The 25,054-nt window shown below is 45.3% G+C and overlaps 1 protein-coding gene and 2 long non-coding RNA genes across 3 annotated transcripts in view; 1 reads left to right on the top strand and 2 right to left on the bottom strand.

Annotated features, from left to right (window-relative positions):
• LOC146684484 (voltage-gated potassium channel subunit beta-2-like) overlaps window positions 1-13,230 on the top strand; it is a 258,771-nt gene extending 245,541 nt beyond the window's left edge. Inside the window, exon 15 of the mRNA XM_085444737.1 lies at window positions 12,582-13,230. Within this exon, the coding sequence (XP_085300863.1) occupies window positions 12,582-12,656 (75 nt within the window). The 3' untranslated portion in view covers window positions 12,657-13,230. The remainder of the gene's footprint in view (window positions 1-12,581) is intronic.
• A 2,781-nt stretch (window positions 13,231-16,011) lies between these two features.
• LOC146684483 (uncharacterized) lies at window positions 16,012-16,447 on the bottom strand. Its single transcript, XR_014917326.1, has 2 exons — window positions 16,225-16,447; window positions 16,012-16,145 (listed from the first exon to the last, which is right to left on the bottom strand). It is a non-coding gene; the product is annotated as an uncharacterized LOC146684483 (long non-coding RNA).
• A 6,626-nt stretch (window positions 16,448-23,073) lies between these two features.
• Window positions 23,074-23,773, bottom strand: LOC146684482 (uncharacterized). The gene is made up of 2 exons (XR_014917246.1): window positions 23,287-23,773; window positions 23,074-23,207 (listed from the first exon to the last, which is right to left on the bottom strand). It is a non-coding gene; the product is annotated as an uncharacterized LOC146684482 (long non-coding RNA).
• Between the last annotated feature and the right edge of the window lie 1,281 nt (window positions 23,774-25,054).

Genomic DNA, 25,054 nt, shown 5'->3' with positions numbered 1-25,054 from the left:
GCTGATCAGCTGATCATTGATCCGTTTCATGATTGAAGAAGAAACAGGAGAGGGAGGGGGAGAGAATGAGAGAAGAAGAGGCAGCTGTGCAGCGTAACGACAGAATAACTCCAGTTTTGTGTCTTTTTCCATTCTAGCTGAAGTATGGGACAAACTGTCCCTTTTCACCTCAACACGAAACGCGTAATATTTTCTCTCAATGTGTAATATTTTCTCTCAATGCAGGACGATTCCATCTTTTTACGGGATGGTTGGCAACTCTACTAACTAACCTTATGAATTAAATAAAGTTCAACATCAGTAACATCAATGCACCCACCCAGCTGTATAGAAACTCCGTCATGTTAGCTAGTACGCAGTACGAGTTATTGTAACTGACTGTAAAAAGTCAGCACAACGAAAATAAACTACACCTAAACTTGGTTTATATCTGACCCAGATAGACTGCAGGTCATAACTTCTTACCTGAAGTTCAGTTCACCTGACACTCGGACCGGCGGCTGCCTTGGGGCTCTCCTCCTGCCTCTCTCATCCACCTGTTGGCCTCCACCCCTTGCTAATTTTACTGAATCTGAGGAAGCACCACCATAGCCACCATAGTGTCTGTAGCTCAGGAGGTAGAGCAGGTCATCTACTGATCGGAAGGTTGGTGGTTTGATCCTTGGCTCCTCCAGTCTGCATGTCAAGTATTCTTGGGCAAGATACTAACCCCAAGTTGCTCTCCGATGCGTTCCTCGGAGAATGTAGTTAGAAAGCACTAAGTATAGATGAAGTGCTTGTGAGAATGGGTGTGATTGGGTGAATGTGGCATGTTGTATAGAGCGCTTTGAGTACTCCGAGAGAGTAGAAAAGCGCTATATAAGAATCAGTCCATTTACCAAACAACTGAGTTATTTTTACACACTGACCAGCATCTGGCCAATCCACCGCCTTTTATTGTTTATACCGTTACAAAGAAAGAAAGAAAAAGTCACTGGGCCACCCAACAAAGGCCCAGTATGTCGGATGGCCAGTCCAGCTATGGTCGTGCCATCAGTTAACCCTCCGCGTGCCAACTGTGGCACGCGTGCCTAGGGTTGCCGACCCCTGGTATAGACCAATAAGTCTATTGAATGTAGATAACAAAATATTGGCAAAAAGTTTGGCTATGTGATTGGAGATAGTTCTCCCAACAGTTGTGTCGCAGGACCAAACGGGATTTGTTAAAAATAGACAGTTATTTTTTAATATTAGAAGGCTGTTTAATGTTATATACACACATAATACTTACGATCAATCTGAAATACTACTCTCACTAGATGCGGAGAAGGCCTTTGACAGGGTCGAGTGGGATTTCCTCTGTCAAAGTTTGGCATAGGCCCTAATTATATCTCACTTGTTAAGCTGCTTTATACAAAGCCCCGGTTAACACAAATAATATAATTTCTAGTCCTTTCCTCCCTCCATCGCTCTATGAGACAAGGGTGCCTTCTGTCCCCATTGCTTATTTGCACTTGTTATAAAACCTCTTGCCATTCAATTATGCTTCCTATATAAAGGAATAAGGAGATTTGGTGTAGAACATAAGGTGTCTCTCTCTATGCAGACAATTTGTTGCTATATATCACAGAACCTTCTAAATCATTGCCAAAAATTATGACAATTTTAGCAGAATTTGGAAAAATCTCTGGATAAAAAATCAACCTAAAAAAAAGCATATTGTTTCCTAATTGTTCTTCAGAAAAGTTAGATAGCACTACATTGACTTTGTTTCCTTTTACTACCTCAAATACTTATATCTTGGAGTAACGATAACCCGTGAATTCTCTGGCTTCTTCAAACATAATTTCATTCATTTGTACCATCAAACTGAGGAGAACTTTGAGAGACTGTCTAAATTGCCCATCTCGCTTGCTGGCCGAATAAATGTCATTAGGATCGACACTTTACCCAAAGTTTTATTTCTGTTTCAATGCATCCCAATATTGATCACAAAAACATTTTTTTAAGAAATTAGACCAATTAATTTCTCAGTTTACCTGGAACAGGAAGATGCACAGAATAAAAAAGACATTTCTCCAAAGACCCAATATTGTAGGAGGTATGGGGTTGCCCTGCTTTCAGCTCTATCATTGGGCCTGTAACATACATTGTTTTTTGGGTGGGAGAACATGGACCTGATTGGGAACGGATGGAAAGTATGACTTTTTTCCCTAATACTCTTAAATCGTTGGTTCATTCAAATTCAGATCTGGGTAAGCATAAATGTAAAAATCCGGTAGTGCCCAACTCACTAAAAATTTGGTCTCAGATTAGGAGGCATTTTCATTGGTGCCAATGTTCAATCTTTATTCCATTAATTCATAATCAAGGACACACATTGTTCTCAAGATCCACATTCCAGCTATGGACTTCCAAAGGGATAGACACAATTAAAGGATCTGTTTATTGATAATAATTTTCCTTCGTTTCAACACCTTCAGCAAAAATTCTCCATAGAAAACAGAGATTTTTTTCAAGTACTTACAAATATGTCACTTTATTAAAGAAACGTTTCCATCCTTTCCCAATGAACCACAAAGGCTCGCTTCAGATGACCTGTTCCTGGTGAACCCGCTAAAGACAGGAGCTATTTCCAAGATCTACAATCAATTTTCATAAATCGAAAACACAACTACATTGGAACATTTGAGGAATGCTTGGAGCGAGGAACTGGGTATTGATATCACTGAAGATCAATGGACTAAAGCACAAGAGCTGGTTCACTGCTGCAGACACTGTCATGAACCAAAGTTCCACGCACAAGCTGGACCCAGGCGCAGAACACACACACAGTGGTACGAGAGAACAAAAAATAAACTTTATTATAACTGAGGGTGTCCGAGGCTTGCATTGTTATGAATCACGGTTCGGTTCGGTTTGATACTTTGGTGTCATGGTTCGATATTTTTTCGATACAAAAAAATGTTCATGCCTTTTTAATTTGTCATTTATTAAAAATATAAATATATATATTTAACTCAAAAGTACAGTTTCTGATTGAGAAATCACTCATCTTTGGAAAAGAGAGTTTATTACAGAGAAATGGCTCTTTCCAAAATAAAAGCTCTACTATACCCTTCTTCTGGGCTATATTCTCAGCAGCATATTAAACATATCAGGTCCCCATGAGGAGAATCATGTGCTAACGGCTGTCTAAATGACTCAGGTAAAGTTTGTAGCATGCCTGCTTGTTGTTTTTGTCTGCTTCCACTTGTCTTTGCACTAGGATGATGTCGGCGTAAATGTGCAGTCCTATTCATTGTGTTCCCACTAGTGTTGTCAGCGTTAATCCTGTTAAAATGACATTAACGCCATAACGCTGCAAATCTCCGTTAATGAGTTACCGTCCCATGTGTGGGGCTGGACGGCGTCAACACATTAACGAGCTAACTGCGCTAACTCACTAGTTCCCACCAATGTAATTGAGCATTGCGTGGCACATCCGACATACTGTTTTACTTTTGTCCATGACGCGCTTACCATCAGGGTCATACTTCACATGAAAACTAAAATAGTTCCAAACACCAGATCTAAATGAGGGTGGGGGAGGTTGAATTTCGGCTAGCGTTGAGGCAGTTGCCATGTTGCAATGAGCTTAACTTCTGTCTCGCTAGCTTGCGCTGCGCTCAGTTGATCTGCGCTCGACAGTGCAGCCTAGGCGGAGTAGTCGAACGCAGATCCACTGAGCTGTCAACACAGACAGCATCGTCAGAAGAAAAGTTGATAAAATAAATTAAAAATTTTGTATTGTTCGATACATATGCGTACCGAACCGAAAGCACTGTATCGAACGGTTCAATACCGATACGAGTATTGTTGCACCCCTACTATGTCACGGTCCTGGGTCGTTGACCCAGCGTTTTCTGTTTAGTATGATGATTGTCTTCTGTTCTAGTTTATTCTGTTTTTGGTATTCTGTGTCCTCCCTGTGCCCTGTTTGTGTCCCTGAGTTCGTGTTGTGGATTTCATGTTTTACTTTGAAGGTCTGTGTCTGTTGTCACTGTGTTCGGCTTGTATCCTCCGGTTGTCTTGTGTATTAGGATCAGCTGTGCTTCCCACCTGTGTGTCATTACCTGGTCTCCTTGTGTGTGTGTATATATAGTGGGTGTCGGTCTGCGTTCCTTGTCGGCTCGTCTGCGTTTCATGGTGTTCTGTTCCTTAGTCTGCGTCTCTCTGCCCCTAACCCCGTTTCGTATGATCTCAGTCATTGCCTGTATTTTGGGTCCTTTTCCTCCAACACCACGCAGCTCGCCCCGGCAGCTGTGACAATAGACTAATAAGTAATCTGGGAGAGATGGCCTCCTCCTATATCTCCCATATCTGCTCTAAACTTGTACATATATTGTACTGTTCTGTTCTGTTCTGTGATTGTTTATGTAATGATACTTATGTTTTATGTATGTTTGATGTTAATAAGAAAACCAATAAAAAAGATTTTGGAAAAAAAACAACAACAAATGAACGTTACTAGGGGGTGGCTGTAGCTCAGGTGGCAGAGCGGATCAGCCACTAACCAGAAAGTCGGTGGTTCGATCCCAGGCTGCTCCAGTCTGCATGCCAAATATCGTTGGGCAAGATATTAATCCCATGTTGCTCTCCGATGCATCCATCGGAGTGTAAATGTGTACTAGATACTTAGCACTTAAGTCTGTGAAGGATCTCGGTCATCGTAGTCAAAGGAGCTTGCAAAGAAAAGCGTCTGGACTTCTTTAAGTTACTTGAAGACGTTTCACCTCTCATCCGAGAAGCTTCTTCAGTTCTAAGGTCAAATGGTGGGGAGTCCCAGATTTAAACCTAGTGGGAGTATCCCCCCACAGAGGGACAAAAGGACCCCCTGATGATCCTCTAATCGCCTGAGCCAAGGTGTGAAACTGGGTGTGGGTCCCAATCAGCTAGAGTTTCGGGTGAGCTCATTGTGAAACCATGTGAATTCCTGAGGTCAGATTGTGTCAGGATGTGAGTGGGCGTTAAGGCGTCTGGGGAGGGAACTCAAAATTAGGACCCTACAACACCGGGCAGAACATTTTCCCTCTAAGCCTGAAGGAAAAAAGAAGGAACACACACATGTAAAGGAAACACTCAAAACGTGCGGCTATCCTAAATGGGCGTTCTTAAAGTCAGCAAAGAGGCACAGAAAAGAAGATCAGACACAAGCGAGTAGGGATGGGTACCGGTATCATGGCACCGGTTCTGACATAAACGGTAGTAACCAGACCAAAAAGCAGCGCACATTTCGGTGCTTTATTTCGGTGCTTTTTTTTCCTCAGATGTCACATACTTTGAATTCTAGCCAATCATTTTACGTTTCCGAGGATAGTAGGTGGGTCCAGGTACGTACGTTCTTTTAGAGCAGAGCTACAGATTAAAAATGCCCAAGGCGAAGCGGTCAAAACTCTGGCTGTACTTCACAGCAAAATATGCAAACGCCTGCAACAAGTGTTTTAAGGTGATACTGTGCAAAGGAGGTAACACCTAGAATCTGATGAAAAAGCCAAAAAATGCGCCGTATTTGATAGCTTGCTGCAAGACCACACCGAGCACATCTACTGCGGGTGTGGTGCCTGTTATCGGACCCGGAGTTAGCAACATCCCCCAAAAATCCGAAGAGTAGAGTCCTGGCCCCTAGCCCTGCCAGTGTAGCTGAAATGATGATGGATGATGATGGCAGCAGCAGCCGTTCTTCTCTGCGTGAGTAGCTTAATGTTGTTCGTGTGTAATTTACGTTGAGTAGGCTAACCACGGTATTAAATTAATGCATGTAAGGTGACCTAGCAAACACCGTCGTAGTTACATGCAGCTGTCTTCTTGTTTGATGGCAGATACTCCCTTCACCCTGGCCAAAAAGGCTAAAATGACCAAAGAAAAAGTGGAAAACAGTTAAACATGAGAGGTTTTTGGACAAAGTTTGTGTTTTTTCCATTGTTTAAGCACTGCTTCCAGCCAAGAGTGATACCATATATGCCCTATAGCTGCAGAAAAGGCTAACATTGTTATCTTTTTACAAAAAAAACAGCTGAACGTGAGAGGTTTTTCGACCAATTTTGTGTTCTCCATTCTTTAAGCACCGGTTTGAGCACCGTTTAAGCACCGGCACCGTTTCAAAAGTACCGGTTTGGCACCGGTATTGGATAAAACCTAAACGATACCCATCCCTACCAGCGAGGGAGGATAAGAAAGACAGACGCAACAACATTGTCATCCCCTATGTAGCCGGTGTATCAGAAAAATTCAGGAGAGTTTTCTCCAAGCATGACATCCTGGTGCATTTCAGACCCAGCAACACGCTCAGACAAAAACTGGTTCACCCGAAAGACAAAACGCCAAAACACAGACTTAACAATGATGTACAGTGCAGCGAGGAATGCCCAGACCTCTACATTGGAGAGACCAAACAGCCACTTCACAAGCGGATGGCACAACACAGAAGAACCACCTCCACAGGACAAGACTCAGCAGTCCATCTGCATCTTAACACTCTTTCGAGGATGCCAATGTTCACATTTTTGACAGAGAGGACAGATGGTTTGAAAGAGGAGTGAAAGAAGCCATCTGTGTCCACTGTGAGCGACCATCTTTGAACAGAGGCGATGGTTTACGACTCCAACTGTCTGCCATCTATAATCCAGTTTTGAGTTCCCTCCCCAGACGCCTTAACGCCCACTCACATCCTGGGCCAGGTTTCACAATGAGCTCATCCGAAACTCTGGCTGATTGGGACCCACACCCAGTTTCACACCTTGGCTCAGGCGATTAGAGGACCATCAGGGGGTCCTTTTGTCCCTCTGTGGGGGGATACTCCCACTAGGTTTAAATCTGGGACTCCCCACCATTTGACCTTAGAACTGAAGAAGCTTCTCTGATGAGAGGTGAAACGTCTTCAAGTAACTTAAAGAAGTCCAGACGCTTTTCTTTGCAAGCTCCCTTGACCTTAGCACTTAAGCTTAGAAGTGCTTGTGTGAATGGGTGTGATTGGGTGAATGAATTAGCTGTATAAAGCGCTTTGAGTGCTCGGACAGAGTAGAAAAAGAGTAGAAAAGTAGAAAAGCGCTATGTCAGAACCAGTCCATTTACCATTTATTACAGCAAGTGAAAAACCTCAATACACACTAGTTCAGTGGCTAAGTGAAGGCAGTGATTATGACGTGGGGATATCTACACAAGTACACTTGGACTGATTAAAACAGTATATACAAAGGGTGGGGCTGATACACACACTGACAGCTGGAACTACTATGACTGGCACCTGGCGAAGAAGTAGGCAATGAAGGGCTTATAAAGTGAACTAGGAGTAGACTGTAACTATGAACAGACGCTGTAAACAGGAAGCCAAATCGCTGCCTTGGTTATGGCCTTTTTTTTCTCCCCTCTCTGGATGAGCAGTTTAAGGGTAAGGACTAGCAAAGGTGGCCCCCATCATTTATGGGGGCCACCTTTTTAAGCATACACCCGTAGCCGGGTTTCGATGGCACTGGGATGGCAAGGGGAGAGCGACAGGCTGCCACGGCAGCCTCCTCTTCCAGCCTACCTCCCTACCGGCCTTCCCTCCCACTCAGATTGACTGGCAAACGTGGCCTGTCATCGGAGGGCCGTCCCCAGTGCACTGGTGCCGGTGCCTTCGGCAGTCCATTCCAACGGTCCGCAGGCTTGCCTCTAGTGCCGATCAGGAGGTCCAGCACAACGGTTGGAGGGGGTGGTGATCCCCTCTGGGGCACCCCGGCCGCTTTGTTTACTCTAGAGCACAGGTGTCGAACTCCGGGCCTCGAAGGCCAGTGTCCTGCAGGTTTTAGATGTGTCCTTGATCCAACACAGCTGATTTAAATGGCTAAATTACTTCCAGTTCTCCAGAGGCCTGGTAATGTACTAATCATTTGATTCAGGTGTGTTAACCCAGGGTGAGATCTAAAACCTGCAGGACACCGGCCCTCGAGGCCTGGAGTTTGACACATCCTGCTCTAGATAACCTGGAGCAAATTGCTGGCCCTCCACTCATTTGAATTAGAGTGTTCAAATGAGACATTAATTTGAATGTCTGCCCTAGCAAGTGGTACTTTATGTGCCTTTAATGGTGACCACGGGTAACGGGGAATCAGGGTTCAATTCTGAAGAGGGAGCCTGAAAAACAGCTACCACATCCAAGGAAGGCAGCAGAGTGCAAATTACCCACTCCCGACTTGGGGATGTAGTGACGAAAAATAACAATACAGGACTTTTTCAAGGCCTGTAATTGGAATGAGTACACTTTAAATCCTTTAACAAGGATCCACTGGAGGGCAATCTGGTGCCAGTAGCCGCGGTAATTGCAGCTCTAATGGCGTATCTTAAAGTTTCTGCAGTTAAAAAGCTCGTAGTTGGATCTTGGGAATGAGCTGACGGTCTGCCACATCTGTCCCAGCCCCTGCCACCTCGGTGCTCTTGGTTGAGTGTCCCGTGGGGTCCGAATCGTTTACTCTGGAAAATTTAGAGTGTTCAAAGCAGGCCCGTTCAGCTGAATACCTCCGCTAGGAATAATGGAATAGGACACTATTCTATTTCTATTCTGTGGGTTTTCTCTCTGATCTGGGGTCATGATTAATGTAGCGCTGAATTAGCTCCATGGCTAACTTTAGCATTAGCGTGCAGTGGCACTTAAACTGCTATTATTGTTATCACTGTGAGCTCTCTTGGCAACTAGAAGGCTCTACACTGTACCATCATATATTCTCTGTTCAGACAGCAGTGGACAACTTTAACTGTGGTGTTGGTATTGTTCACATACACCAGCAGACCTCCTCTGTGCTTCTTACTCTTTGTTCCTGTCCTCTCTGAGCGTAGCGTGGCCGTCTAATTCAATCGCAGTGTCTGGGGTAAAAGAGTCCAGCCAAGTCTCTGTGATGATCATAACACAGTAATCCCAATGGTGTGAGGTGATCCGCAGTTGTTGTATAGTGACCGTGAATTGGTGAGGAAGAGAGTCAGAATAGTCAGTCTGTGTGAGTTAGCTCTTAGCTTAGTCCTCAGCCCCTGCTCTCTTCCCCCTCTTCTGTTTCCTGTGCCTCTGTCGCCTACGCCAGCGGTCCCCAACCTTTTTTGCCCGACAATAATTTCACGCCTTTAAGGTGTCGCGGATAAATACAACAAAATAAAAGTAGTACCTGTACCGAATAAAAGAAAATTTATTCATAACACACGTGAAAAGACCCAGGAAAACTGAGTAAACGATAAAAACGATAACAAAATAACGCTGAAAACCGATAAAACCCCTGAAAACTATACATTTCACACCTGAGCCTCAACTCTCGCGGCCCGGTACCAAATGACTCACGGACCGGTACCGGTCCGAGGCCCGGGGGTTGGGGATCGCTGGCCTACGCCACTTCAGCGGTGGTATAATGAAGATGGAGTCCGTGTTCCTCTGGATGTTAGGGGGCATTGAGTCCTGGTCTTTGTCAGCAAGGGTGAACAGTTTTCTGTGGTTTAGAACCACAAGCAGTTCAGCTTTACTGTACTGGATATGTGCTCCTGTATGTCAGAGGAAAAGTGAAATAAAAATTATATATTATAATGTTATATTAATATATACAAGTATGATTCTTCTTTTTTTTTTTTTTTTTTTGCCTGTCCCGTTTGGTTCTTTTGCCATTAGAATTGTTGTCTAAAGGCAAAGAAAGATGCCCAACGGATTTACTTTACCAAATGGACCGTCCCAGCCTTGCCGTATTGGTCTACTTGATTCACCTTTGCTTTTATTGTTTATTTTATTTTCATTTGCTGAACACGGGACAGACTTGACTGGGGAAAAGAAAAGGGAGAAAGAAAGAGGGAAAGAAAAAGAGCGGGGAAGAGGGACAGTGATAAAGAGCAAAAACCAAAAACCAACCAAACAAACAAACAAAAAATACATATATCAATCACCTGGATCACCTGTTGAGAAGGAAAAAAGAGAAAACAAGCAAAGAAAAAGAGAGCAATACAATAAACAACATCATCGCGATGATCTATGTGAATATAACAGTAAATACTAAATATTAAATATTATTGTGCAGCACGTAAGATCGACAGCGCACAGTGTTCTTTGAGGTAGCAGCCAAAAAGGGTGTAGTTTGTTTGCAAGTATGATTCAAAAAGAATAATTAACAACACTTCTTGTAAGGCATTAAAATCAGTCAGTTCAATTCAATTCAGTTTTATCTATATAGCGCCAAATCACAACAACAGTTGCCTCAAGGCATTTTATATTGTACAGTAGATCGTATAATAGTAGATACAGAGAAAAACCCAACAATCATATGACCCCCTATGAGCAAGCACTTTGGTTCTGCTGGAGGTTTCTTCCTGTTAAAAGGGAGTTTTTCCTTCCCACTGTCGCCAGAGGGTAGCAAACATTAACAACACAACAGAGGGCAAAGGCAAGCAAGGGGCTTAAATACACAGTTGAGTAATCAGAAAATGGGAAACAGGAGGGAAACACACCTGGGAGAAATTAGGGCTAACAAGACAGAGGGAAGTAACACCGAATACACTGACATAAGTCATGGACCTTCAAAGTAAAACAGGAAACAAGAAACAATTTACAAAGACGCAGACTTGACACTGAGAGACAGACTGAAAGAATAATAATAATCAAAACAGCGCAACTAAAGAATCTGAACATAAATTATGACACCGAAAAATACCAAAATACAAGAAACTTAAAATGCTGAGTCAAAATGACCCAAAACCTTGACAAGACCCCAATTTAGACAATCGCAGGCTCCCTCCCCACTGGAGAGGTGACATTCAATGTCACAAAGTCAGTCTGGATAGCCCTTACCACCACCCGACACATAATAATGTCATGACTGGATATTATTAAAATGGGCTATGCAAACATGGCCAATAACTTTTCATTTTGATGATTCAGGATAATTTGGGCACAAAACAAATTTCATTGTTTAAAAACTTGCAGACTTCACTTTATACAGTGTAGACAATGTGGACTCTCTAAACTAAATTTGTGGGATATGATCTTTCAAGTGATGCAGACCCAAACTGTTGTTGTTTGTATTTACTTAAACAGCATGCCTGTAGAATTAGCTGGAGTCATCAGCAACAGCATAGAACAGTCGTAACACAAAGAAGACAGGAACAGATCAGTAAAGAAACAACTTTCCTGATTAATATAAATGACAATTACTAATATATTGGAAAACCAAAATACATATCACTCAGTTGATGTTTTTCTGTCCAACAGTTCCTTTTCTAGACTTGTAAGGATGCAATGTGGGGAGTGCTGGTCCCAAGCCTCAAAGACAGTAAGAAGCAAGCAGAGGGAGAAAAAACTCTAAAATTATTTAGAAGCTGATTTGATTCTTAATGGCTGTGCAACTGTTACAACTTATAACACAAAAGGTCAATGTAGACCTCATGCAACCAAATTAGACTAGCTTATATAGTACTTATTAATGTTTTTAAAAAGTCATTTAAAAACACCATCTACTACTGTGTCTAAATGTGTAGTGTTTGTTTTTCTTAAACAACCTAATTTAAATATAATCATTACATGCTTGTTAAAAGCTAACTTCAAATATATAAAGTTTCTAAGTACAATGACCAGATAAAACATATGGCAGTGTTTTTATGTAACCGCAAAATGTTTCTGACGACTCAACTGTGGAATTAAATTAATTCTTTAGAAGGACAAGCTAAATTATTTTCAACTATAAAGCCAACATAGACTTTAACCATTTAACAGGCCACTAATCTGGTTTATGGCTCTGGACTTTCACAACAAAACTTGTGTCTAAACACATTTTTTAACAAAACAAATACTATTGTTAATAATATTAATATTACTATCATTTACAATGTAATTAAAGAGAAATCTTCATTAAATATAAAAGCAGTTTACCTATGTTGCTGAAGAAAGGCTAGATTTGACATTAATAGATGCCACAGATGCACTGAAACTATCATAAAGCATTAAAAAAAAGCTACGATTAAAAGCATTAAAAAAGCTACCATTAAGCATTAAAGTTTTTTTTTAAAAAATACAGGGGTTAAGAATATACAGGTCATAAACGTTTATATGGATTAAAGAAGAGAAGCAAAAGAAGCAAAATTTGCAGCTTAGTTTTTCTTTCTTAAGACAACTCAAATAAACTGAGATAATTCGTGTTTTTTTTAAAATAAAAAACTCTTAACTTACTTAACAAATTAATAAAAACTGAGTTCAGTCTACTTAATATTTTTAATTAAACACAACATTGGATTTTACAGTGTACAAAGAAGGAATAGATCAACTAGGTATTAACTCCCTCATTTCCAAACACTCCAGACAGATGGCTGCCCCTTCCTGAGCCTAGTTCTGCCAGATGTTTATGTTTTGTCCCCTTAAAAGCAAGTGTTTCTTTCCTACTATTCCTAATTTCTTAGTTGCCGAGTGGTAGTGATTTGAGTGTTGGAGTTCTTGCTATTATTGTACTGTATTTATATCACAATACAAAATTTTACCACCTAATTTTGCCAAAGCTCTTTATTTAAAAAGCTAATAAAAAATAATAAAAGATTTTAAGTCATGGTAATGCTTTGTGTTTGTTTTACAGGTTCTTCCAAAGATGACCCTTTCCATCGTGTCTGAGATGGATTGCATCTTGGGAAACAAGCCATATAATAAATAGGAACTGAGGTCCTAGAAGTCCCTGAGATAAACTGAAAAGTTATACTCACATGTTGAAAGAGCTGGCAATAATATTAAAAAATAAATAAATCTGGAAACTGTTTTCAAAAAGATATAAGCAAGTAAAATGTTGTGCCAACTTAATCACTATTTGCACTTGTTTCCACTTAATAAAATTAACTTGAGCAGTATGGAATGCCTACTAAAATAGATACACTGTTTTGAACTAAGACACTAATACATGAAAAAAATCACCTGCAATGTAAGTTCGGGTTGATTCGTACTAAGGAACTGTTTTAAATGTCATCATCTAACTGAGCATGTAAAAAAAATTGCTTAATTTGCAAAATGGATTACATTTGTATCAAAAACATAAACTCCTTGCCTGAAAAGAAACTGAACACAATACATGTAATGACTGTTTATTGGCATGATTCCTTTGACTAGTTCCCACTCACATTTGAATTTCAATTTATTGATATTACTTGATATTACTTGATACTCATCTTAATGATATTAAGATGAGTGAGGTTTAATATGGGCCTGATGGATTTCTGACGCAATTCATAAATTGAGTTCACGCTAATTAAATATTACAGTTTTCTACTTATAGTAATTCATGTTTAATGTAGTTGTTAAGATTTTCTGTTTAATAAAACCTTTAACTTTACCAGCTTTTAAAGTCTCTTTTGTAATTACATTCAATTTGATTAATTATGAAACTTGAACTGAACCGAAATTTTACATGTGAGTTATCTTTTTTAGCCATCTTAATAGCTTGGGTGGCTGAGAGTTAGGATTAGAAAAGTAACACAATGATTCCCCCGCATGATCCACTGACAGCATACATGCCAACCCTCCCGATATTTCCGGGAGAATCCCAAATTTCAGTGTCCCTCCCAAAAATATCCCGGAGACACCATTCTCCCGAATTTCTCCTGATTTTCCACCTGAACAACAAAATTGAAAGACCATATGCCAGAATTCATAGCGCGGACCAGCCAATTCCAGTTTCCAACAATGGTGGCATCTAAGTTTTAATATTACACTTATTACTCTTTCTGAGTCGCAAAATAAACTTGTTTTCAGGCGAGAATGTAGCTATGTAAACTTCAAATATCTGAGCAGGGGAGAAGAGCAAAGTCCCGGCACATCGTTTTCAACCCCATACAGTCTTTCGCTACTCAGGTTTAACGTAATATATAAGTCACTCAGATAACTTAAAAATGTTATTGTTTGACTTTTTTCAATGTTTTATTTGTTCATGAGTACATTGGTTTCGCTGCAATTACAGTTATTAGATTAGACTTATTTATTAATCCCTCAGAAAATTAACTGATGAAAACAGCACAAAGTACCACATGTGCTGTCAGTGAAAGCTGCAGCTGTTTTATTGATAAAGTTAAAGACAAAAAGTCAAAAGGATTAATCACCCATGTAACTGTGTCACTATATGCCAGCATTAACAAGACCTGAGTATGGTGTTTCAGAGAGCTGCTGATGTCAGACCTGCAAAGCTTCCGTTTTAAACACTTGATGTACTCAGCTGCATGAAGAGCACATTTGATTTTCTCTGACACAATTAAATAAAACCTGATGAAAGTCAAAGGTCGTCACTTGTATGTCGAACTACAAACTTGTGATCTGGAATTCTTTCACAGTTTGATGATTCAGAGGTATTCATACCAGAGTAACCAGAGAGGATAATATATTTTTTAATATATAACTTTCTACAGGACTGAATATAATATCTTTATGTAACAGCCTCTGGGGAGTATCTGAGTATTTATAACATTACACAAACCAAAGGTCTCATCACAGTGTTCATGAAATGCTGGCTTTATCCATCTTCTGAGCTGGGCCTACGATGGAGCTCTAAAGATTTCTGTGTGAGGGAGCTGCTGGTGAAGATCAAGAGTCCTGCTTGATCAATGCGGTAAGCTTCAGTCTTCCTGGTGTTTCTTAAATGAAGCCTTCTAAATTATACCAGGTCCTGTGGTGCTGGCTGAGGCCATCTACATTACACCATGGCCTGTGCTGCTGCTTGAGGCGTTCTTCACAACATCAGGGGCTGGGTTTCTGTTGGTAGAGGTCATCTACAGCACAACAGGGCCTGTGCTGCTGGCTGAGGCCATCTACAAAACATCAGGGCCTGTGCTGCTAGCTAAGACCATCAACATTGCAACAGGGCCTGTGGTGCTTTCTTGGGCCATTTAAATCACAACAGGGCCTGAGCTTCTGTTGGTAGAAGCCATCTGCATCACACCAGGGCATGTGCTGTTGGCTGAGGCCATCTATACAACATCAGGGCCTGTGCTGCTGGTTGAGGCCATCTTAATTGCACCAGGAGCTGTGTTGATGACTGATGCCATAAACACCATAGCAGGGCCTGTGCTGATAGCCAAGGCCATCTAGAGCACACCAGGGCATGTGCTGCTCGCTGAGGCCATCTGCATTACACCAGGGCCTGTGCTGCTAGCTAAGACCATCAACATCACACCAGGGCCTTTGTTGCTAGGTAAGGCCATCTACATTACACTAGGGCCTGTGCTGCAGGCTGATGCCATCTACATTACACCAGGGCCTATGCTCATGGCTGAGGCCACATACATTACAGCAGGGCCGGTGATGCTAGCTAAGGCCATCAACATCATAGCAGGGCCTGTGCTGATAGCCAAGGCCATCTACATTACACCAGGGTGTGTGATGCTGGCTGAGGCCATCTACACATCATCAGGGCCTGTGCTGCTTGCTTAGGCCATCTACATTGCATGAGGGCCTTTGATGCTAGCTAAGGCCATCAACATTGCAACAGGGACTGTGCTGCTTTCCTAGGCCCTTTACATCACACCAGGGCCTGATCTTCTGTTGGTAGAGGCAATCTGCAGCACACAATGGCATGTACTGCTGGCTGAGGCCATCGACACAACATTAGGTCCTGTGCTGAGGCCACCTACATTACATCAGGGCCTGGGCTGCTGTTGGTAGAGTGCAGCCTGTTTTGCTGCTTGATCTGCAAAATTATTTCCTTTTGTGACAATATAATTGTCTTTTTGATGTCCTGCACATGTGCAAAGTGCCAATTGTTTTGGCAAGGTGATCACTTCCAGCAAGATTTTTTTTTCTTCTCTATAGATGCAACATTACATTCTCACTTGAGGCATTTTTAGATAATTTCTAGTTTTTCAAAGAATTCACACATCTCACACATCTTACATATTTCAAACTTTGAAATTAGGGTTTTATATATATATATATATATTTTTTTTTTTAAACTTTGAATTGCTCACAATTCTAAAACTGGGCATTTGTAAATCTGTCACGGAGGAGCAGGGAGGACTCGGCGCAGACTGAAATCTCAGAAAAACAGGTTTATTTACACACTCCAGGTGCACTATATACAGGTGAAGGAGAAGGGGGCCAGGGTTCCCAGGGGTGCAGAGCGGGGTCGGGAAAAGCGTCCAGAGTCTCCAAACCAAACACGAGAAATCTGCATACAGAGAACAAGGGTTAGCACGGAACTTTCACGGACAGAGCTCAAAACTGGCTGAGGCTAAAGTAGCACTGACGAGCGTTATTCAATAATCCAGCGGCGAGGTGCTCTCAGTCACTGCCTTAAGTAGCGGGAGCAAACAAGGTGAGGAGCCACAGGTGATTGCCTACAGGTGGTGGAGGCCGGGAGCTCACAATGAGCTCCGCCCAGGCAGCGAGCAGAGAGAGAGGAGAGAGAGAAAAGACAAAACATAACATGTAGCCACACAGGGCCAGCCGAGCAGGCACGGGGACCATGACAGTACCCCCCCCCCCCCTCAACGGGAGCCTCCCGGCGACCCACCAGGCTTACCCAGATACCGACGATGGAAGTCCCGGATCAACTCCTTGGCCAGGACAGCCGACCGGGGCACCCAGGATCGTTCCTCCGGCCCGTAGCCCTCCCAATCCACCAGGTACTGGAAACCCCGTCCCCGGCGCCGAGAGTCCATAATACGAGTGATGGCGTACACCTCCTGACCATCCACAAGCTGGGCGGGCGGAGGGGCCCTAAGAGGGGGGCACAGCGGGCTGGAGAGCACGGGCTTGACCTGAGAGACATGGAAGACGTTGTGTATGCGCATATTGCGCGGCAGCTTCAGGCGAACAGACACCGGGTTGACAACAGAGTCAATTTCAAAAGGCCCAAGGAAGGTGGGCGCCAGTTTCTTAGACTCAGCGCGAATAGGCACAAAGCGAGTGGACAGCCATACCTTCTGACCCACGGCGTATGCAGGGGCAGGGGTCCAACAGCGATCAGCGAGGGCCTTGTTTCGCTCCTTAGTTCGGAGCAGGGCCGCTCTGGTAGTACGCCAGGCCCGACGGCACCTTCGGAGGTGGTGTTGCAGAGAGGGGACCGCATGCTCGCCTTCAAGAGCAGGAAACAGCGGCGGTTGGTACCCCAGAGAAGCCTCGAACGACGACATTCCCGTGGCGGACGACGTGAGGCTGTTATGAGCGTACTCAATCCACGGTAACTGGTCGCTCCAGGTGCCTTGATTGTGGGAGACAACACAGCGAAGGGCAGCTTCCAGCTCCTGGTTGGCACGCTCCGTCTGTCCGTTGGTCTGAGGGTGAAAACCAGATGAAAGACTAACCTTTGCGCCCAGGGTCGTGCAGAACTCTTTCCAAACCCGCGAGGTGAACTGAGGGCCTCTGTCGGACACGATGTCGTCAGGGATGCCGTGCAGCCTAAACACATGTGCCGTGAGCAGTTGAGCAGTCTCCAGTGCGGTCGGGAGCTTTGTGAGGGCAACAAAATGTGCAGCCTTAGAAACACGGTCCACAATGGTTAGTATTACTGTGTTACCTGAAGAGGACGGCAGCCCCGTGACGAAGTCCAGGGCGATGTGGGACCAGGGCCGGCCAGGAGTGGGGAGAGGCTGGAGCAACCCGGACGGCGGTTGGTTGGGACGCTTGTTTTGAGCGCACGTGGGACAGGCGGTCACATAGTCTCTAGTGTCTTTTATCAGGGAGGGCCACCAGAAGTAACGTTGCAAGAAGGAGATCGTGCGATGAAGTCCAGGGTGGCAGGAAAAGCGGGCGGTGTGACCCCACTGGAGAACACGTGACCTGACGGACGTGGGAACATAAAGCCGCCCTGGTGGGCCCGTCCCTGGGTCGGGTTCGGTGACTTGCGCCTCGAGGATTTGGGATTCAATCGCCCAAGTGACTGCTCCGAACACGCAGGAGGAGGGGAGGATGGGCTCAGGGTCAGGGTCTTTCTCCGTAACGGTGAACAGCCGGGAAAGGGCGTCAGGTTTTACGTTTCGTGACCCGGGCCTGTAGGTGAGAGAAAAGTCAAACCGTGAGAAAAACAGAGCCCACCTGGCCTGCCGGGAGTTGAGACGCTTCGCTGACCGGATGTACTCCAGGTTTTTGTGGTCTGTCCATACAATAAAGGGATGCTCAGCACCCTCTAGCCAGTGCCTCCATTCCTCTAGTGAGAGTTTCACAGCCAGCAGCTCCCGGTCCCCGATGTCGTAATTCCGCTCCGCTGGTGTGAGGCGGCGAGAGAAGAAGGCACACGGGTGGAGTTTACCTTTAAAGCGCTGAGACAGGACTGCCCCAACCCCCGTCTCCGACGCATCCACCTCCACCACGAACTGTTGGTTGAGGTCAGGCTGTTGAAGGATAGGAGCGGTGGCAAACCTTTCCTTTAGGCAGGCGAACACCTCCTGGGCTGGCGGGTCCCACTGAAACGACACCTTCGGGGAAGTAAGTCTTGTGAGAGGCAATGCGATCTTACTATAATCTTTAATGAAGCGCCTGTAGAAATTGGCAAAGCCCAAAAAACGCTAGAGTTGCAGGCGATTTGGGGGCTTGGGCCAGTCTAGGACTGTTTGGACCTTTGCCGGGTCAGGCTTCAGATTACCTTGAGCGATGGATGTACCCCAAGAACGCCACTGAGTCTACGTGGAAGTCACATTTCTCCGCCTTCACAAAGAGTCTGTTCTCCAACAGGCGCTGGAGAATCTGTCTCACATGGACTTCGTGCTCCTTCACAGTCTTTGAAAAAACAAGAATGTCATCAAGGTAGACAAAAGCACAGCGGTTAATAAAATCCCTGAGGACATCATTGACTAGCGCTTGGAAAACAGCAGGGGCGTTCGTCAGACCGAAGGGCATTACCAAATACTCAAAATGACCAAGATGTGTATTGAATGCCGTCTTCCACTCGTCTCCCTTTCGAATCCTCACTAGGTGGTAAGCGTTTCTCAGATCGAGTTTGGTGAACACTGTAGCCCCTTGAAGTAGTTCAAAGGCAGAGGAGAGAAGGGGCAGCGGGTATTTGTTTTTGATCGTGATTCTGTTGAGGCCACGATAGTCTATACACGGCCGGAGGGTTTTTTTCTTTCTTGCTGACAAAAAAAACCCCCGCACCCACAGGAGAAGAAGAGGACCGCATAATGCCCGCGGCCAGCGAGTCGGTGATGTATTTCTCCATTGTCTCTCTCTCAGGTTGGGTGAGACTATACAAGCGGCCAGAGGGAAGTGGCGCCCCCGGGAGGAGGTCAATGGCACAGTCGTAGGGCCTGTGGGGGGGAGCATTTTTGCTTTGTCCTTGCTGAATACTGCTGCCAGGTCGTGATAGACAAAGGGAACAGCAGACAAATCGCACTCCTCTGTGGGCTCAACTGTGGTTAGCCGAGTGACTGGGGGGGGTGGCAGTTTTAAGACAGTTCATGTGGCATTCCACACTCCACCCCGTAACACGCTCTTTCTTCCAGTCTATCTGGGGGTTATGTTGCACCAACCAGGGGTAACCTAACACAAGTGGTGCAAACGGTGTCTTGAACACGAAGAAGCTAATCCTTTCAGTATGGTTACCGGAGAGTGTGAGAGACAAGGGTTCAGTAATATGAGTGATGTCTGGCAAACGTTGGCCTGATAAAGCAGACACACGGAGCGGATTAGGCAAAGCTGTGGTAGCAACGTTCAGCTTTGTGGCTAGTGAGATATCAATGAAGCTCTGCTCAGCACCAGAGTCTATTAATGCAGAAAGAGGGTGAATCGCTGTCTGTATCATGAGCTTTGCGGGCAATGTTAAACGTGGATGGGAGTGTTTACCAGACAGGTCGCCCACCAGTACCCTCTCCATTACTGGTGGGCGCGCTCTTTTGCCAGAGCCAGGCAGGTGGAGATAAAGTGACCCTTACGGCCGCAATACAGGCACTCACCAGCAGAGAAACAGACGCTGACGTTCCGCGGGTGAAAGGCGGGAGCGTCCTATCTGCATCGGCTGCTCTCCTTCCTCGCCCCCGCTGTACTCACGGGCTCCTCGTGACTCGGGGGAAGGGTCTCTTGTTGCCCGCGGCTCCCGCGGTGCGTGCCTCCGCACGCTCCGGCGCGCACGCAGCCGATCATCCACCTGAATACACAGCGACATAACAGCCTCCAGAGATTGAGGGAGTTCACGCATCATTAATTCGTCCTTTAGGTCGTCGTTGATGTTGTTTAGTAACGTGGTCCTTAATGCCTCCTGCCCCCACTTTGTTTGCGCTGCCAGGGTCCAAAAATCAACAGAATAATCAGCCATGCTGCGCTTACCTTGTTTAAGGTTGAGTAAGCGGTGACCGGCGGCTTCTGTGCTGGAGCCCTTATCAAACACAGCCTTAAACTTGGAAAGGAAGTCAGCATACGTAATTACAGGGTTTGCTTGAAGTTGAGCCTGCGCCCAGGTCAAAGCACGGTCACGTAACAGCTGAACGAAATAGGCGATCTTGACCTCATCGCTAGAAAAGACATGTGGCAATTGGCGAAAATGCATAGCGCACTGCATCAAAAACTCCTCAGGAGCTCCCTCTGCAGGAGGGGGAGATACAGGAGAGGTGGAGGAAGATCTCAGCCTGGGTGTTTATTGTCTTATGTAGTCTGGAAGATGAGTGGATGGTGGGGTGGGTGCAGTTTTCTCTGTGGTGGGGTTGGGTGGACTGTCCCGGGCTCTGTGGGGCCGGGCGGCGCTGCTGCACTGGGCCCGGTCTGGATGGGCCTGGGCCCCCTTTCCCTGGCGGGTCGCGGAGTATGGGGGTGCCTACTGGGGTCAGTGGGGGAGCTGGCCCCAGGGAGGGGTCACTTGCCCCTCCCTCCCTTCCCTCCCCATCTCCAGCTGCCTCCCTCTTCCCGCTCCACCACAACCACCCACACATGCAGGGCCTTGGAGTAGGGGTATGTCACCAGGGTGCAGAGGAGGCTACCCCCCCCCCCCCCCCCCGTCCCCTTCTGGCTGCCTCTGCCTCAATTTTATCCCACAACTTAGACATTCACATTACTCACACTCTCATTACACATACATATAGGATCTTGGGGGTGGGCACGATACACGGAGTCCAAAGTACCATCAGGGTGTACACCCCACCCCTGGCATCGTTGCCCACCTCTCAATTTTAAATACACGTAGACATTGAGGGCTAGCAGGGGGGACCATGCGCTTACCTGCTGCTCTCTGGCAGGTAGCTCCAAGCCCTCCTGGGTTTTAAATGCACCTTAGAACACACATGCATCAACATTACAATGAGCGGGTGGAGGGAGGTTTGGAGTCTTCTCTCACCCCCATTCTCTGCGACCTGCTGGAGCAGGGGGGCTAGGACTAGGAGGAGGAGTTGGCCGTCCGACTGCGGTCTGGAGTGTGGAGCCTTCCTGCTGCTGCGGAGTCGGGGCGGTCTGCCTCCCCCCACCGCAGGGAAAAGGGAAACACCACCTGGGTCTGGGTGCAGTTCCCCCCTCCAGGGGCGGGGGCACCTAGACCCGGTTTGTAGAGTACGCTTGGGGAGTGTGATCGTGTGTACAACGTCTCTTTATGTCTGTCTCCACGTTGGGTGAGTGTGGAGTAAGTGCATATGAGAGCATGAGGGTGGGAATGGATGTTTGTATCTGTGTGTGCCTGTATGTCTGTGTCTATATGTCAGGTTGGGTGTCAGGCGCCACCTCTCTGGGGACATCTCAGGCCCTCCAAGGTTTGGAGGCCTATCTCCCCCTACCACCACTTCCCCTGCCAGTGGCGGACCCCCTCAGACATCGGTGCGTTGGTGGTTCTTTGTGTCCGGGGATGGGCGTCCAGGTACACACCGGCTCACTCCTTGGCGGCCGCTTATCGGGGCCTGGAGCCTGGGGCTCGCTCGGGCCACTTCGGAGGTGGGGTGCCCCCGGCCTCTCGGCCTGGGGCTCGGTCACTCAGGCGCAGCTGGCTGCCGGCGGAGCTCACGGGCGCGTCACTGCAACTCCCCCTGGCTTCTGCTCCGCGGCTGCTGAGTGAGCCCTCATCTGGGACTCTCCTCAGCTCTTTCCGGGACAGTGGCGCAGCTGCCCCTCTGTTGGTCTTCCTTGGTCTCTTGTGTTCTGGGGGCCTCTGGATGTCTGGAGTTTTGATCTCCTCCACACCTGCTTCACGCCCTGGTGGACGGGGCTGTGGCCCCCCCACACCCTCTAGCAGATTATTACATGAAGGAACCTTTTAAAAAACAAAAAACAAGCGCGTCCATGCTCACAGGTGTACACACGGGTGATCACACCCACAAACTACACCCTTTTTGGCTCCTACCTCAAAGCACACTGTGTTCTGTTGATCTTATGTGCTGCACAATAATGTTTAACATTTAGTATTTACTGTCATATTCCCATATATCATTGTGATGTTGTTTATTCTATTACTCTTGTTCTCTTCTGCTTGCTTTCTTTTTTCTTTCTCAGCAGGTGATCCAGGTGATTGATATATGCATTTTTTTTCTCTGCCCGTTCTGTTGGTTTTTGTCTTTTGCCCTTCTCCCCCGTCCCTCTTCTCAGCTGTTTCTCTTTCCCTCTTTCTTTCTCCCCTTCTTTCCCCCAGTCAAGTCTGTCCCGTATTCAGTAAGTGAAAATAAAATAAACAATAAAAGGTGAATCAAATGGACCATTACGGCAAGGCTGGGATGGTCAATTTGGTAAAGTAAATCCGTTGGGCATCTTTCTTTGCCTTTAGACAACAATTCTGATGGCAAAAGAGCCAAACGGGACAGGCCAAAAAAAAAAAAAAAAAAAACCCGCACACTTCCCCAGCTCCCCCGTGAATGCCTCAGGTGTGGGCAACAGCTTATCCAAAGACACAGAGGAGAGAGGTGGTGCAGCAGCGCTTGCAGCAAAGCCTGATGTTACCTGAGGAGATGAGGCAGAGGCTGGGCGCTCCGGGGGGCTCGCCTCGGGGGGGCTCGCCTCTAGTGGTGTTCGTTGGGCGACGGCCAGAGCCAAGGCGGCCACCTCTCCACTGAGCCGGACTAACATCTGCTCGTGCCGGTGTAGTAGCTCCTCCAAGGTAATCGGAGCTGGGGCCGAGGAAGCAGAGTCCGCTGAGTCCATGGTTGGCTGGACTATTCTGTCACGGAGGAGCAGGGAGGACTCGGCGCAGACTGAAATCTCAGAAAAACAGGTTTATTTACACACTCCAGGTGCACTATATACAGGTGAAGGAGAAGGGGGCCAGGGTTCCCAGGGGTGCAGAGCGGGGTCGGGAAAAGCGTCCAGAGTCTCCAAACCAAACACGAGAAATCTGCATACAGAGAACAAGGGTTAGCACGGAACTTTCACGGACAGAGCTCAAAACTGGCTGAGGCTAAAGTAGCACTGACGAGCGTTATTCAATAGTCCAGCGGCGAGGTGCTCTCAGTCACTGCCTTAAGTAGCGGGAGCAAACAAGGTGAGGAGCCACAGGTGATTGCCTACAGGTGGTGGAGGCCGGGAGCTCACAATGAGCTCCGCCCAGGCAGCGAGCAGAGAGAGAGGAGAGAGAGAAAAGACAAAACATAACATGTAGCCACACAGGGCCAGCCGAGCAGGCACGGGGACCATGACAAAATCATATGCCTAATCACTATGTGTCACTGTGATCCATAAGTATGGTCACAAATTTGTTTCCAAATCAACAAAATAAAATAATCAAACAAAACAGAAAACATACATGAGTCAGGACCCAAAAAGAAAAATGCTGCTACTGAAACAGAGCAGACGTGTGAGGGAAAACTGAGCTCACAGACAGCTGCATGTGTTGGCTTTTATGCAGCTTCTGCTCTAAAAACAAATAAATAAAAAGTAAAAGAAAATGTGTAACATGCTCATCAACTTAGCGGTGTCCACATGGTAAATGGTAAATGGCCTGTATTTGTATAGCGCTTTTCTAGTCCCTAAGGACCCCAAAGCGCTTTACATATCCAGTCATCCACCCATTCACACACACATTCACACACTGGTGATGGCAAGCTATTTAATTCAGCTTCACAATCCTGTAACTTTAGCTGTTGTCAACAGGGTTTGGCTTATTAGTTGTTACTATAGATGTGCTCTATATCTCAGTAATATTTTATCCAGGGTAAATGACAGGTTTTCAAGCATGTCAAGTGCCTCTATGCACCTAATTAGTTTAGATATTTCCTTTATTTTCTTCATCTCCTATGTCATTATACTGAGTTTGAGCAAGCCTTAAGCTTGATGCAGACTACTTCATAACAATTGTCCATCTCACATCATAACTGACTAGGTTACTTCTTATTATTATCATCTTTTTCTTTCTATATAATAACATTAGTATATTACAATATTTTATTAGTGTATATCACTATACTACTACTGAGCCAATTTAATAGTTAGGATCATCTTACTCAGCAGACAGATAACTTAGAATTCATCCAATCTGTACAAATTTGCTTCTTCTCTGAACAGGTTTGTGTCTACTTTTTAGACTGGTCTTCTGTTTGCCTCATCTCAGATCCAACGTTCGGTCACTTTCATTCTCTCTGTTGCATGTCGAACCAAGCAATTTATTATTATATATTTTATATTTTATTTTGTGTCCATCAAGGGTTTCGGGTGATCTGCAGCTTCACCTTTAGAATCAGAATCAGAAACTTTATTGTCATTGTCACGAGAACAACGAAATGAAGAATGGTCCCCGATCATTGCATCATCCCTAGCAATATCAAAATATAAATAAAACAATAAAATTCAATAAATAATATAGATAGAATACTTAAAATACTAATAAGATGTAACAGTAAAACATTCACATGCAGTGGGGCAAAAAAGTATTTAGTCAGCCACCGATTGTGCAAGTTCCCCCACCTAAAATGATGACAGAGGTCAGTAATTTGCACCAGAGGTACACTTCAACTGTGAGAGACAGAATGTGAAAGAAAAATCCATGAATCCACATGGTAGGATTTGTAAAGAATTTATTCGTAAATTAGGGTGGAAAATAAGTATTTGGTCACCTCAAACATGGAAAATCTCTGGCTCTCACAGACCTGCTAGCGCTACACTACATTTGGGCTGAAAACAGAGCTTTGCTATTGCAATGGAGTCCCCTCCAAAATCATTTGGAAACTCACGTGCAGCAAGTCCACG

This window comes from Copadichromis virginalis, linkage group LG20 (assembly GCF_057382275.1).
Source record: "Copadichromis virginalis isolate Kocher_CV1m ecotype Utaka linkage group LG20, C_Virginalis_male_GT1.1, whole genome shotgun sequence".
NCBI classification, from domain to species: Eukaryota; Metazoa; Chordata; class Actinopteri; order Cichliformes; family Cichlidae; genus Copadichromis; species Copadichromis virginalis.
Note: the sequence above shows the minus strand (reverse complement) of the source record. Positions and strands in the feature narration are given on the sequence as shown.